Genomic DNA, 14,313 nt, shown 5'->3' on the forward strand with positions numbered 1-14,313 from the left:
GCCCTCGGTACCATCATACAGCTGTGCATCCATCACTACAACTAATTTTTTTCAATTTTTAGAACATTTTCATTACTCCAGAAAAGAAATAAAGACAAAAAAAAAGGAAACTCAAATCCTCCCATACCCCTAACCACCCCCCTCCATTATTTACTCATAGTATTGGTATAGTAGTTTGTTACTGTTGATGAAAGAACGTTGTAATACTACTGTTCTAGTTTGCTAATGCTGCCGGAATGCAAAACACCAGAGATGGATCGACTTTTATAAAAGGGGGTTTATGTGGTTACACAGTTACAGTCTTAAGGCTATAAAGTGTCCAAGGTAACACATCAGCAATCGGGTACCTTCACTGGAGGATGGCCAATGGTGTCCGGAAAACCTCTGTTAGCTGGGAAGGCACATGGCTGGCATCTGCTCCAGAGTTCTGGTTTCAAAATGGCTTTCTCCCAGGACGTTCCTCTCTAGGCTGCAGTTCCTCAAAAATACCACTCTTAGTTGCACTTGGGGTGTTTGTCCTCTCTTAGCTTCTCCAGAGCAAGAGTCTGCTTCCAACAGCTGTCATCAAACTGCAGTTCCTCTCTCAGCTTCTGGGCATTCTTCAGTGTCCCTCTTCAGTGTAGCTCCTCTTCAAAACATCACTCACAGCTGCACCAAGTTCCCTCTGCCCATCAGCTCATTTATATGGCTCCAGTGATCAAGGCCCACCCTAAATGGGTGGGGCCACGCCTCCATGGAAATATTTCATCAGAGTTAACACCTGCAGCTGGGTGGGGCACATTTCCATGCAAATCTAATCAGCACCAAAAGGTCTGCCCCACAGGACTGCATCAAAGAATATGGCTTTTTCTGGGGGACATAATACATTCGAACCGGCACAACTACTAATTGTAGTATATAGTTTGCAATGGGTATATTTTTTTCCCTATATGCCCCTCTATTATTAACTTCATTTGCTAATAAACATACATTTGTTCTGGTTCAGGAAAGAGATTTCTAATATTTGTACAGTTAATCACGGACATTGCCCACCACAAGGTTCACTTTTATACATTCCCATCCTTTAACCTCCAACTTTCCTTCTGGTGACATACGTGACTTCCTCTTTCCACCACATTCACGCACCATTCAGCACTGTTAGTTATTCTCACAATGTGATCTCTGTCCATTTCCAAACGTTTAAGTTCACCCTAGTTGAACATTCTGCTCATAATAAGCAACTGCTCCCCATTCTTTGGCCTCATTCTACATCCTGGTAACTTATATTTCATGTCTATGAGTTTACATATTAATTAGTTCATATCCGCGAGACCCTGCAATATTTGTCCTTATGTGTCTGACTTATTTCACTCAATATAGTGCCCTAAGGTTTCTCCATCACCCAATTTATTTTTTTAAGATACTTTTGTTCACACACCATACATTCCATCCTAAGTAAGCAATCGATGGTTCCCTGTATAATCACATATTTATGTATTTACCACTATCACCACTATCTACATAAGGACATCTCCATTTCTTCCACAAAGAAGGAGGAAGAGTCAAAGAAGGTAGAGAGACAAAAGAAAAAAAAAAAACTAGCAACAAAAGTAAAGATAGCATTAAACTGAAGTAGAATAAAGAGTCAGACAACATCACCAATGCCAAGAGTCCCATACCCCTCCCTTATGTCCCCCTCTTATATGCATTTAGCTTTGGTATATTGCTTTTGTTACTTTAAAGGAAGCATAATACAATGTTTCTGTTAATTATAGTCTCTAGTTTGCATTCATTGTATTTTTCTCCCAATACCTCCCTATTTTTAACACCTTGCAAGGTTGACATTCATTTGTTCTCCCTCATGAAAAAATATATTTGTACATTTTATCACAATTATTGAGCACTCTAAGTTTCACTGAGTTATACAGTCTCAGTTTTTATCTTTTCTCTTTCCTTCTGGTGTCCTACATGCTCCTAACCTTCCTCTTTCACCATCTCACAGTCATCTTTTTTCAGTGTACTTACATTGCTGTTCTACCATCACCCAAAATTGTTTTCCAAACCTCTCACTTCTGTCTTTTCCTTTCTGCCTGCAGTGCTTCCTTTAGTGTTTCCTGTAGAACAGATCTCTTGTTCACAAACTCTATCATTGTCTGTTTATCACACTACTTCCTTTTGCCTCAGTGGTTTCTACTGAGAAATCCACACCTAGTCCTATCAAGCTTCCTTTGTATGTGATGGATCATTTTTCTCTTGCTGCTTTCAGGATTCTTTCTTTGTCTTTGATGTTTGATAATCTGATTATTAAGTGTCTTGGCGTAGGCCTATTCAGATCTAATCTGTCTGGGGTACGGTGCACTTCTTGGATCTGTAATTTTATGTCTTTCATAAGAGATGGGAAATTTTCATTGATTATCTCCTCTGTTATTGCTTCTGCCCCTTTTCCCTTCTCTTCTCTTTCTGGGACACCCATGACACGAATATTCTTGCTTTTCATGTTGTCATTCAATTCCCTGAGACATTGCTCATATTTTTCCATTCTTTTCTCTATGTGTTCTTTTGTGTGTAGGATTTCAGGTGTTTTGTTCTCCAGTTCCTGAGTGTTTTCTTCTGCCTCTTGAGATCTGCTGTTATATGTCTCCATTGTGTCTTTCATCTCATGTTGTGCTTTTCATTTCCATAGATTCTGCCAGGTTTTTTTTTTTTTTTCGAACTTTCGTTTTCTACCTTATGTATGCCCAGTGATTTCATTATATGCTTCATCTCTTTTGCCATATCTTCCCTAAACTTTTTGAATTGATTTAGCATTAGTTGTTTCAATTTCTGTATCTCAGTTGAAGGGTAAGTTTGTTCCTTTGACTGGGCCATAACTTCATTTTTCTTAGTGTAGGTTGTAGTTTTCTGTTGTCTAGGCTTCTGGTTTCCTTGGTTACCCCAATCAGGTTTTCCCAGACCAGAATGGGCTCAGGTTCCAGAAGGGAGCAATTTTCAATATCAGGTTTCCCTGAGGTTTGTGTCTTAGAAGACTGACACACCCTGTGAGGCTCCTTGCCACTGTGCTTTTCCTAACCTGCCCAGCATGTGGCGCCTGTCAGCCTGTCACTCCTGACTGGTGTAAGGAGGTATGGTCCCCTTAGTTCCTATTTTGGCTGTTTTTCCCCCAGGCTCTGGGGCCTGGTTCTGAATGGAAGGTGGGTAGTAGAGTTGGGCACCTCCTCCTTCCTGTTAGGGAAGATACATCCCCTAGGAGTTGTCTAGGACTTAACTAGGGACTTATCATCTGCATTTAAATAGATTCTTTGTTTCTCTGACTGCTGTCTCCACCCGTGTCTGGGTCAGAGCGCTGCGAACTGAAAATGGCTGAGGCTTTCTCCACTGAGCTGCTCAGGTTGAGAGAGAGAAAAAGGGACAGAAAACCCCCTTTCAGGGCCAGTTCATGGCCCCCAGTTTCACTCGTCAGCCAGAGACAGCATCTGGTCCTCTGGGCTCCCCCTCCTGGGACAGAGAAGTCCCCTGGCTCTTCAAGGTCAGTCATCACTGAAAGCCTCTGCTCATTGGGGATTTGTAGCTTGCACTGAGCTGTCCACATTTGCCAGTTTAAACCCCAGTTGGAACTGGACAGAGGTATATTCATTTGTTCAGAGAATGCTGCTCTGTATCACAGCAAGGCTTTGCAATTCAGGCTGCTGTGGGGGGAGGGGTCTCCCAGCTAGGGTCTGCAGTTTCTACTCACAGATTCCAGGCTGTGATCTCAGGCATTCCTCCCAATCCAGGTTGGTGTACGATGTGTGGACAGTCACAGTTGTCCCCCAGCATTTATTCCAGATCATTTACTAGTTGTTCCTGGTTATTTATTAGTTGCTCCAGTGGGAGTCACTAATTTCCACTCCTCTCTTTGCCACCATCTTCTTCCATCTCCTAAGTTAATTTTTAGTCACTGCTCCACTGGAAACCTCAAAAATCCTGGTCCCTTATTTTTTATATATATTGAACAAAACAAAAGGTTTTTGGTTTTTTTTAATTCAAGTGAAAGCTTTGTTATTGGAACCAAGCCTATATCTTTTCAAAAGCTTTGGATGAGAAATTAAAGTACTCTCTTCCAATAGGTATTTAAATAATTTTTATTTTGAGAATCTTTTCAGAATTCCAGAACACTTCAATACTTAATAATATCCCAAAGTGTACAACAGCTAGAATCACCTCTTTACATTAGAAGCTCCCTTGATGCATTTTAACCCTTTTTTTATATGCACATTCGGGGAAACCTCATCTCTACAAAGGTTTTCATGGCTTTATTTCCCCAAACCCCACTTGGTGTTCTTCACTCTGTACGTTGGCTACGCCTACCTGACAGAAACTCTTACCCTCTGGGGCATTTATTAATTTACGTGGTTTTCTCCCCAGCTAGATGGTTTCTTGAAATCAAGACACTGTGGGTGATTAATCCCAAAGCTGCACCCACTCAAACCCCCACCGCCCCTGGCCCATTGATGGGGCTCAGTGAATGTCTAACCCCTGAGTGACATCGTGGTGAATCACAGAGGGGAGGTACACCTGTTGACAGTGGGTCACCTGACACCAAACACTTTGGGGAAAAAGAAAACAGAACACCTTGAGGGTAAAATTAATAAAACATCAACAGTTGCTCTTATTTCCTTTGTATTTTCTTTCGGAGTAAATGTGCCAGTGCAGTAATATCAAGAGGATAGACACGCTTGTGTAAAGAATGCCAATTTGGCATTTCATCGAAGTGGCGTTAAATGAATTAGCAAGAAGGCAGGCAAGATGTATAACTTGTCTCTGTCAGTCTCCAGGCGGCTAGATGGAATACTTTCTTGCTTTTATTTTTAAATGTCGAGGAAAAATTGTCATCCTCATAGTGTCATGAAAAATTGTCATCCTCATAGTGTCATGAAAGGATCACAGTAGCAAGTTTTAGTTACTGATTCTACTTAGTAATTATACAAGTTACAGGGACTAAGATGTAAAATGGATCAATGAAATGTCAATCAGGTGGGTTGAGATGTTGCCAAATAGCAGGGAAATAGGAAAGAGGACAAAGCTGGGAATGTGGACCCAATGCCATGCTTTCCTCTCAAATCATTCATTATCACTGTCTGAATCCACGCAGTGCTGAAGAGTAGAAACAGATATCCCTGGCCTTGTTTTAATTGCATACTCACACTCACCTTTGAAGAACGTAGATGAGTGATATTAATTAAGAGAGCATAAGGGGAATTACCTGTCTTGACAGGAACACCATTTATGTGATATCATTGAGAAAAGAGTACTGCCTAAATAAATTTTGCATACAATTCTTTAAGAAGCCATACTTTATCATAGCTATTTTGGGAGGACATCTTTCTAAAATATCTTCTTCCTGCTTTTTACATAACACTGTAAATGGTAGGAGGTAGAGAAAAGTACACTGGTCTGGGATGCTGAGAAGCCAAGTTCATGGGCTGACTCTTCCATTAGCATCTACCCATTGAAGCTGCAAAGGGCTCTGCCCATCCTAGTGCAGTGAGGGGCCAGGAGCGAGTACAGATCCAAGGACCCTCTGGCTCTGAAATTCAGTCATCTTCATGGACCTCAGTTACTCCTTTGCTATAGAGTGTGACACCTTCAGAGGTTGTCATGTGAAATGGAAGCGAGCACCTGTGCACCAGCCTAGAATGGGCATGAATACCTGTGTACCCACCTGGACTGGGTATGAGCACTGTGCACCCACTAGAATGGGCTTGAGCACCTGTGCACCCACCTGGAATGGACATGAGCACTGTGCACCCACTGGAATGGGCTTGAGCACCTGTGCACCCACCTGGAATGGATGTGAGCACTGTGCACCCACTGGAATGGGCTTGAGCACCTGTGTACCCACCTGGAATGGGTGTGAACACTTGTGTACCCACCTCAAATGGGCATGAGCAACTGTGTGCCCACTGGAATGGGCATGAGCACCTGTGCCCACCTGGAGTGGATGTGAGCTCTGTGAACTCACCAGAATGGGCTTGAACACCTGTGCATCCATCTGGACTAAGTGTGAGCACCTGTGCACCCACCTGGACTGGGCATGATCTCTATGCCCCAGCTGGAATGGGCTTGAGCACCTGTGCACCCACCTGGAATGGGTGTGAGCACCTGTGCACCCACTAGAATGGGCTTGAGCACCTATGCACCCACCTGGACTGGGCATGAGCACTGCATACACCTGGAATGGGCGTGAGCACCTGTGCACACACCTGGAATGGGCATGCACAGCTGTGCCTCTCCATCTGTCGAGGCTCTGCATGGTTCTGTCGTCTACCCCTGTCTGGTGGTCAGCTTCCAAGTCTTGTAGCTGCTGGGGAGCCCATCCTCTACTCTCCACCTCTTCCCAATTCTAATTTGTGGCTTGGGATCTTCTAACCTAGAATTCAATTGTCCGTGTAAGAACCTAAAAGGCTCCTCCTTGAATAAGGCCTGTGTTGTCAGTGAATAGACTTTGTAACCTCCATGTTATTCCATCAGAGGCCTCTTCATTTTAATTTCTGGCTTCTGGGGGGCATAGTCATAGCCCCAGGGTGAGTGACCAGTAGATACAGGCAGTGGTTTTATCTCCCACTGCATTGAGTCCCTTATGTTAGCATCCTCAGCAAAAAAAAAAAAAAAAAAAAAGAGGAAATTGATGTGGATAGATTCCAGAACCTCAGGATAGAAGCCATTGTGCCCATCACTGGGGCCAACTGTGTGGGCTGCCAGGAGCACAGATCTGGGCCAGTCTAGAAGACAGGGGATTTTTAGAGTAAAATGCATTTTTCACTGTAATGTGGAGACACTGTGATATAGTGAAGGACACCCCTGTACATATACATATATATACACACACACACACATTTATACACACACATACATAGACATGTATATATGACTACCCAGGATTTGGAAAGATTCACACCAAACTGGTAAGGGGCTACCTCCCAGCAAAGGGAGGGAAGAGGGAGGAGTTGGAGGTTGAAGAGGACTTTCATTTTCTCTGTAGTATTTTAGTTTCTAAAGTAGAGAATGGCTTCATCTAGGTTTTATTAAAACCTAACTTCATAACCAAACCCAGTTTCCTCGGCTGCTAACACCTTCCCCAGCCTGTTGGTGGGCAGCTGAGCCCCCGGAAGTGCCTGGGGGCCCCTCGGCGCCACGTGGACGCTCAGCAAACGCTAGTTCCCCCCATGTACAGCACCGCCATCCCTTACCCAGAGCCCTCGGGGCCAGGTGGGTTTTGGCATCTGGAAATTTGGAGGCTTCAGAAAGGTAGTACCTGTGTGAAATACTGAGTCTTACTAAACACTCTTAGGGTCTGCGCAAGGCTCTACAGTCAAGTACAGGGATGCTTCGCGGTGAAATATGTGCATAGTTCCTTGCATGGGATGACTAAAGTCTAAACGCCATCTCAGCCATTAGGTCAGGTTCAACCAAAAGGATATTTGGGGATTCATTTTTTTCCTTCAAACTTTGTATTTTGAAATAATTTTGGTTACAGGACACTTAGAAAGAATAATAACAACATCCACACAGAGAACTCTGACATACCTACCCCCACCCCCCAGAAACCCAAATCCTCCAATTTTAATATTTTGCCATATCTGCCATATCATTCTATCATCTATGTATCTATTATCCATCTATTTTCTGAACACTTGAGAATAGTTTGGATCCATCATGCTCCCTGAACATGTAATCTTCTATCTACATTTCCCAGGAACAAGGATATTCACTTATGTAACCACCTTACGTGCAGTTATCAAGATCAAGTTCAAGAACTCTAACATTGATGGAAGGCTTACAGTCTGTATTCCAATTTTTTCATCTTTCCCAGGACTGTCTTTTTCAGTCTTCTCTTCAGCACTAGATCCCATGCAGGGTCATGTATGGCATTTAATTGTTGCTGTCTCTTCAGTTAGAACTTCCTGGATTCTGGATTTGTGAAGAAGGGATTGTGGAGCTTCTAACCAACATGACTGGGATGAAACTCTGCCCTGAGCCATAATTCCGAGACATCCCCGGGGTCACTCTGTCACTTGCCTGGGGACGGGAGGTTCCTCTCCAGTGGGGAAGGTGGGGTGAGCTGGGTGGAAGAGTGAACAGTGAGATGCCCTGGAGACCCTGGGGCTGTGAGTGCCCGCGAGTGCCGCCAAGGACACATGGGATGTGTGCCCCCCGCCCGGGCTGGTTAATAAAAGGTTACCTCCGGCCCCTGCCAGCAGGGCATGGCGCTTTGAGGTGCCATCTGCTCAGCCTGCTCACAGGCCATCAGAAAACATCTGTTCCTGAGCTCATCCAAATTAGCAAGCATTCTAAACAAACGAGAGGCTAAATCTTCCTGCCACCCTCCTTGGCTGTATCTGCACGATGTTCAGTGATGCTGAGCATGTTCGGTGGAAGGCCTGGCCGGTGGCAGAGAGCCGGAATGTTTCTCTGCCCTTTCTGGGGTAGAATAGAGTGGGATTCACACTGCCTGCTTCATCTGGTCCCGGAAAGTCTGGCTTTGAACCCTCTGCTCGGTGTAAGTGCCCGAGCCTGAGCCCAGAACAGCTCTGCTTGCACAGGGCTGAGCACTTTAGAAGGACCAGTGGAGACTAATTTGTTCCCGCATCCTTCCTTCTCAGAGGCCCCAGAGGCTCGCTGAACACTCTACTTCCAGCCTTCACTTATCAGGTGTGGACTTCAAGATCCTTTAGATTTTCCCAGCCTGAAAATCTCCAGCCTTTGGGACTTCTTGTCCCACTCCTGTGTGGGAGGAAGCAAACTTCCTTCCTTTTTCTGTATCACAAAACCCCTGGCCTGCTCCCCTCCTCATGCCTCTGAGATGTGTTATGTTAACAGCCAACGACAAAGATTTTTTTTTTTTTTAAAGCAGCAAAAACACTGCCACCCCAGCCACAGCCCACTTCTTGCAGCCAACTCTGAAGAGCTCTGCCAGGGAACCCCTTTGGCTTGTGTGACGTTATCCTCATAGTAACCCTTTAATATCCACCTGCGAGGGTCCACTGAGTAGACGTGGCCTCCACCTGCCTCCCATGCTTTTATTTTCTTTGGAAATTATCTGAGTTCTCTGATATTCAGCTATGTTTTGCTCCAGCCCTGGGCCTGCTGACTTGCTTTTGAATTTGCATAGTATTATTACATCGTGTACTTGTCAGCAACGATTTCATTAGATGTCCATAATGGGGCCACAATGCACATTAGCTGAACGAAAACCACCATCTGTGGACTCTCCCTAGGCTGACGGTCCAACAAGCGCTTTATGACTTTGCAGCAAATGTAAATGCACAGAGAGTATCGTAAAAATTCAGGATTTATGCGCCGTGGGAGCCTGTGGGCTCCTGGAATGTCTGAGAAAGCGTAGCTAGAACCATTTTCCCAATCTTCAGTCCCATGAGCACCACCTAGGTGCATTTGGCTTGTTCCTTTGCCATGTCCACCAAGGCTAAGAAGGTGGGCTCTCGAGGCAGGCTGTGTGGGTGCAAATCCCAGCTCTGCCATTTGTGCAGGCTAAGCCAATGTGCTCTAACTTTCTCTGCCTGAGTTTTCCTGCCTCTAAAATGGGGATAAAGATAGCACTTCCACATGATGGACTTGAAAGAAATAAATCCCCAGGATATGCTTAGAACGGAGCCTGGCAAGTGTAAAATGAAGTCACGTGTAAAACGGTTCACAGTAACCATTGCCATTAGATGCCGAGTCCTGTGGCTATGGGGGGATCTGCCCACGTGGGCTGAGATCTCCTGGGAGAGTTTTGTTTCTGTACTTTGGTTCACTCTGCTCATGAGATTCTGTAATACCCCAGACCTTCCTTGAGCCCTGATCCTCTCTGTCTTCTCCCCATCTTGTCTCATATCAAGCCCAGCCTTCTGGTTTTACCACAGTACTTGCAGCTCACCAAACACCCCAGGCTGTCAAGTCTCTGTGCCTTTTCTCCAGGTCCTGTCCCTGCACATACCCCACAGCACACCGTGCCTGGCCAGCACCTACGCACCATCCAAGACAGCCCAAGCGGAGTTGTCACCTCTACAAAGTCTTTTCTGCCCAGCCCCTAGAGTCCCCTCCTTGGACCTGCCCACAGCCTCCCCTCGGGCTCCCACTGGATTCCGCACTGCGCAGGCTTTTGTCTAAATCACTTTTCAATCTATAATGTGTATCTGTGTGTTTTTATTGACTTAATGTGCTTATCTATTTAGTGATAAAAGAAAAAGTGTTTTAACAGCACAAAAATTAGGATCTCACAGCTTTACTGAGCAATTCACGAATTGGGCAGCATTCCATCCAGAAAGTAGAAGAGAGCGCCAAAGAGTGGTGGGAAAGGGCAGGGTTTATATAGACAGGCTTTTACACCAGCCAGGAAGTGAGCAGTATAAAGACTCCACTGACTGTGTCAAGAAATTATCTTTATTTGGCCAACGCCAAGCCAGAGGAGCCAGGACACACAAACTAAATTGGAGCTGGCGGACTGTGCTTGTTGGCCTTGGGTTTTGGGTTCTGGGAGAGCCGATGGCTCACAAGAAACAGTAGCTAAGTTAAGTTTCGGCTTGTTGTGAGAGGTTCTTTCTTGGGTCCAGGTGCATCACTTAACAGTCGTTACTTACAGAGGTCCTTCTGCAAGACTCTTAAGTTGCTTGAGGTCAGAGTTGTATCTAATTCACTGTGTAGCAATAACACTCAGCACATATTAGAAAAAAATAACTTGGTGCCTCCAAAAAAGGCACACGCCCACTTCTCAAAATCTAGTCACGCCATGCATTTTTTCATGGTACAATCCTTGAAGACTTTTCTACAAGCTCTGCGAGCCCCAGAGATTCTCTAGGGAGACACTTACTCATAGTCATTTCTCATAAGGTTGTTTACTTTTGTCAGTTTTTAGTTATTCACACTCAGTTGTGTTTAGACTCAGTTTGGGGGTGACAAACACAAGTGCTAAAATAGCAAGTGCCCATAAGAGAGCAGGACAGCATCTTGGGGTGGCCATACCTGCTGATGCTCACCAAGCATCCCATGGAAACCTCCTCTCTGTCTGTGGCTCTGAAACTTGGAAAAAGTTGGGACTCCTCAAGGGCAAGGACTCTCCTGGGTCCTGATAAGAGGTGCAGACGGCTGTGCTTGCTGGGTTTTAATGACTTTGATGGAATTTCAGTATCAGAAGAAATGCCTGCTTAATGCATGATACAAGGCTTTATCCTGAAGACAAACGGCACTTCTCCAGTACACATCTCTGTATTTTCCTTGGGCTGTCACTCACCTCCCATTCGGGAATCGCAGCTATTTGTCAGGGAGTACATTACTGCTGCTTCCCCACCCCCCACCCCCCACCCAGCTGCTTCCCACCCCTCCACGGGTAAAGCTTTAGCATAAATGGAGGAAGAGGGCTTCAGATTGCTGGGAGAAAGGAAAATGGGACTTAGATGCCATCTTTGTTTGTTTACTGTTCTGCAGCCTGGGTGTTCCCCAGGGAAGCTGGCCCCAGGGGTCTGGAAAGGAATCTGAAGCCCCCCCTGCTTCTCCTGCCTCCTTTTTTCCCTAGGCCTTTTTCTTCCACCCCCACACCATGTTCCACGACGGTCTGGGTTTTCAAATCCTGTTCTCTGCTCTGGAGTTAGCTCTCTATATATCTGATATGAATCATTTTAAACTCTTGTAGAAGACCCAAACTTGCACATGTTGTATATAGCATATTGTAACACTTCCTGGACATCCAGCAAAATAACCTGTGCTGCCAGGGGAACCTATTACCTGGCTTTTTTGAGAGACCTTCTAAAAAGATTCTCCGAGAATAGCTAAGTGTACCGGAACTATTTGTAAATGTGCAGACTGGCCCGCTTGTCTGAGAACTGGGTAACTTGAGCAGACAAATTGGAATGGGGAAAGTCATTTTGAACAACACAAAACACAAGCTTGATTTAATAATCAAATACAGAATTCTGCAGGCAGTAATGTGTTTTTAATAAAATTAAAAATCAGTGAACCAAAATTGCAACCTCACCACTACCCCCATCTCAGAACAGGTAATATTTTACATTTCCAAACCCACTCATGGAATATATACAAGGAAAAGTCCTAATGGAGAGCATACAATATTTAGAATCAAATCACAGCAAAAAATATATATCAAAACTTGTGAGATATAGCTAAAGTGATCCTTAGGGGAAAATTTGAAGTCTTAAGTGCACATATTAGAAAAGAAGAATTAAAGTTAATGAGCCATGTGTCCAGCTCAAGAAATTAGAAAAAGACAGTAAACCCAAATACATCAAAAAGAAGGCAATAATAGAGACGAGAACTTAAATAATGGGGGTTGGCATTTGTGTCCCATTATTTCATTATAAAGAAAGAATCTATATAAAAACATGGCAAAATGTTTTTGCTATCTGTGCTATATTCTGGATATTTTTGTGTGTTTGCATTACCTTCAAAATTATTTTTTTTTAATTGGAGACCAATAAAACAAACATTAACTTTGATTATTTAAAAAAAAAAAAAAACCAGTGCCTACAATTTGAAACATGTCTTCGTGGCTGCCCATCTGGGATCCCATGTGACACTTCTACCTGAACCCTTCTGTCCACTGTGCCTTACTAGGGGCAGCATTCATTTCTTTTGAACTTCAGCTGCAGCTGCTCAGGGGGATGGCTTTTAACTCTTGGAAAAGCCCCCAAGGCTCCCAGAGGGAATTATCATTAAGATCCAATCATCCCTAACAGACTTCCAAATTCCCTGGGAACCTATCCCACTGTTTCTGCAAAACACAGTAACAAACAAGTAGAAACAATTTTTGTTCAAATAGGTAAGAGGGGAACAAAGCAGTTATTGGGTATTGTTTGTGGGTAGCTTTGAAATAAAAATGTACCACTAATACTCTTTGAAGCTTCTGGATTAGTTTAATTCAAAACTACCATGAGAGTCCAAGGCAGGTATTAGTCAATTACAAATGACAACTTTTTAATCCATGTGTTCTTGATCCTGTGTACCATGTAACTAAAATGAAACAGTGATAAACTGAATGCTGCAGCCAACAAAAGGCTCCAAGTTTCAGCCCCAACTTTGATTTCCAGTTTTTGTTACTCTAAATCAGGTCGGTCTGCTTCCTGTTTTCGTAATAAACTTTCAATGGAATAAAGCCATACTGTTCATTTATGTGTTATTTTTCAGTGGTTTCAGGATACAAAGCAGAGTTGAGTAAGTCCGGCAGAGACCATTTAGCCTGCAAAGTCTAAAATATTTACTCTCTGGCCCTTTACAGAAAAAGTTTGCTGCCCCTTCTCCAAGCAGTTCCGTTGTTCCCTTTGATTGACTTACAAATCACTGTCATAAACATAAGGTTACAAAATGCATCTATATTAATAGAACACCAGTTATTTTTTTTCTTTTTTTCCTTTTGGGGCTCTTTATAAGATTTCATCTAAAAAATAGCTTTCTGTTGCTAATAAAACTTGAAAAGCACTGTTTTGTTGGTATCCTCTCAAGGAGAAGCAGTTCACAGTAAAGTGAAAATATTTCTGTAAATCAGCCCCGTGAAGGTTTCAGCCTTCACATGTTCAAAAACTGAAAATAATTATTGCCAAGTGAGTAGCATTGGGAGTGATTTTTTTAAATTAAAATCTTTCTATTAATAATTTGTTTTTCATGACAAATTGTTATCATTTTGCTTCCACGTGCCTTAGAAATCCACAGCTATCTTGCAAAGTATTCAATGCCAATTTCTTGACACAGTACTTGCCACATTTTAAATCTGGTTGGGCTTGTGAGTCCCTTCACAGTCACCAGCTATCTAAGCATGCGGGCTATGTCGGAGCTAGATCTGCCTGCGCGCTGGCAGGCCCCCAGCCCTGCAGAGTTTGGGGACATTCACTGCTTCCCTTTTTTGTCTTTGAAGGATATTCCCGGAATCCCTCCGGTGGTTAATGGCTACCCAGCAGTTTGAGTCTGCAAAGAAGCTGATCCTGCACTTCACGCAGAAAAACTGCATGAACCCCGAGAGTGACATCAAAGGAGTGATGCCTGGTGAGTACACATTTGCAGGCAAACACCTGAGCAGAGCCGAGGCACCAGCCTTAGCCAGCAGACCAGGATTCACCACCCCAGTTACAGCTGCTGGTGCCATGTAATTCTCCTGCAACCAGGGGGGCTGCAGAGGGCAGTAGCAGCACTCTGAGTCTAGGAGTATGTTCTAGTTTGCTAATGCTGCCAGAATGCAAAACACCAGAATTGGATTGGCTTTTATAAAAGGGTGTTTATTTGGTTACAAAGTTACAGTCTTAAAGCCATAAAGTGTCCATCAACAAAGGGTACCTTCCCTGGAGGATGGCC

At 43.9% G+C, this 14,313-nt stretch overlaps 1 protein-coding gene across 2 annotated transcripts in view; it reads left to right on the plus strand.

Moving 5' to 3' along the window:
• The window catches only part of SLC22A23 (solute carrier family 22 member 23), a 198,286-nt gene that overhangs the window by 153,340 nt on the left and 30,633 nt on the right, over positions 1-14,313 (plus strand). For both annotated transcript variants that reach the window (XM_037842557.1, XM_037842558.1), the window contains exon 5: positions 13,880-14,007. In XM_037842557.1, coding sequence (XP_037698485.1) covers positions 13,880-14,007 — 128 coding nt within the window. The remainder of the gene's footprint in view (positions 1-13,879; positions 14,008-14,313) is intronic.

The sequence above is a fragment of the Choloepus didactylus genome, chromosome 7 (genome assembly GCF_015220235.1).
Source record: "Choloepus didactylus isolate mChoDid1 chromosome 7, mChoDid1.pri, whole genome shotgun sequence".
NCBI lineage: Eukaryota > Metazoa > Chordata > Mammalia > Pilosa > Megalonychidae > Choloepus > Choloepus didactylus.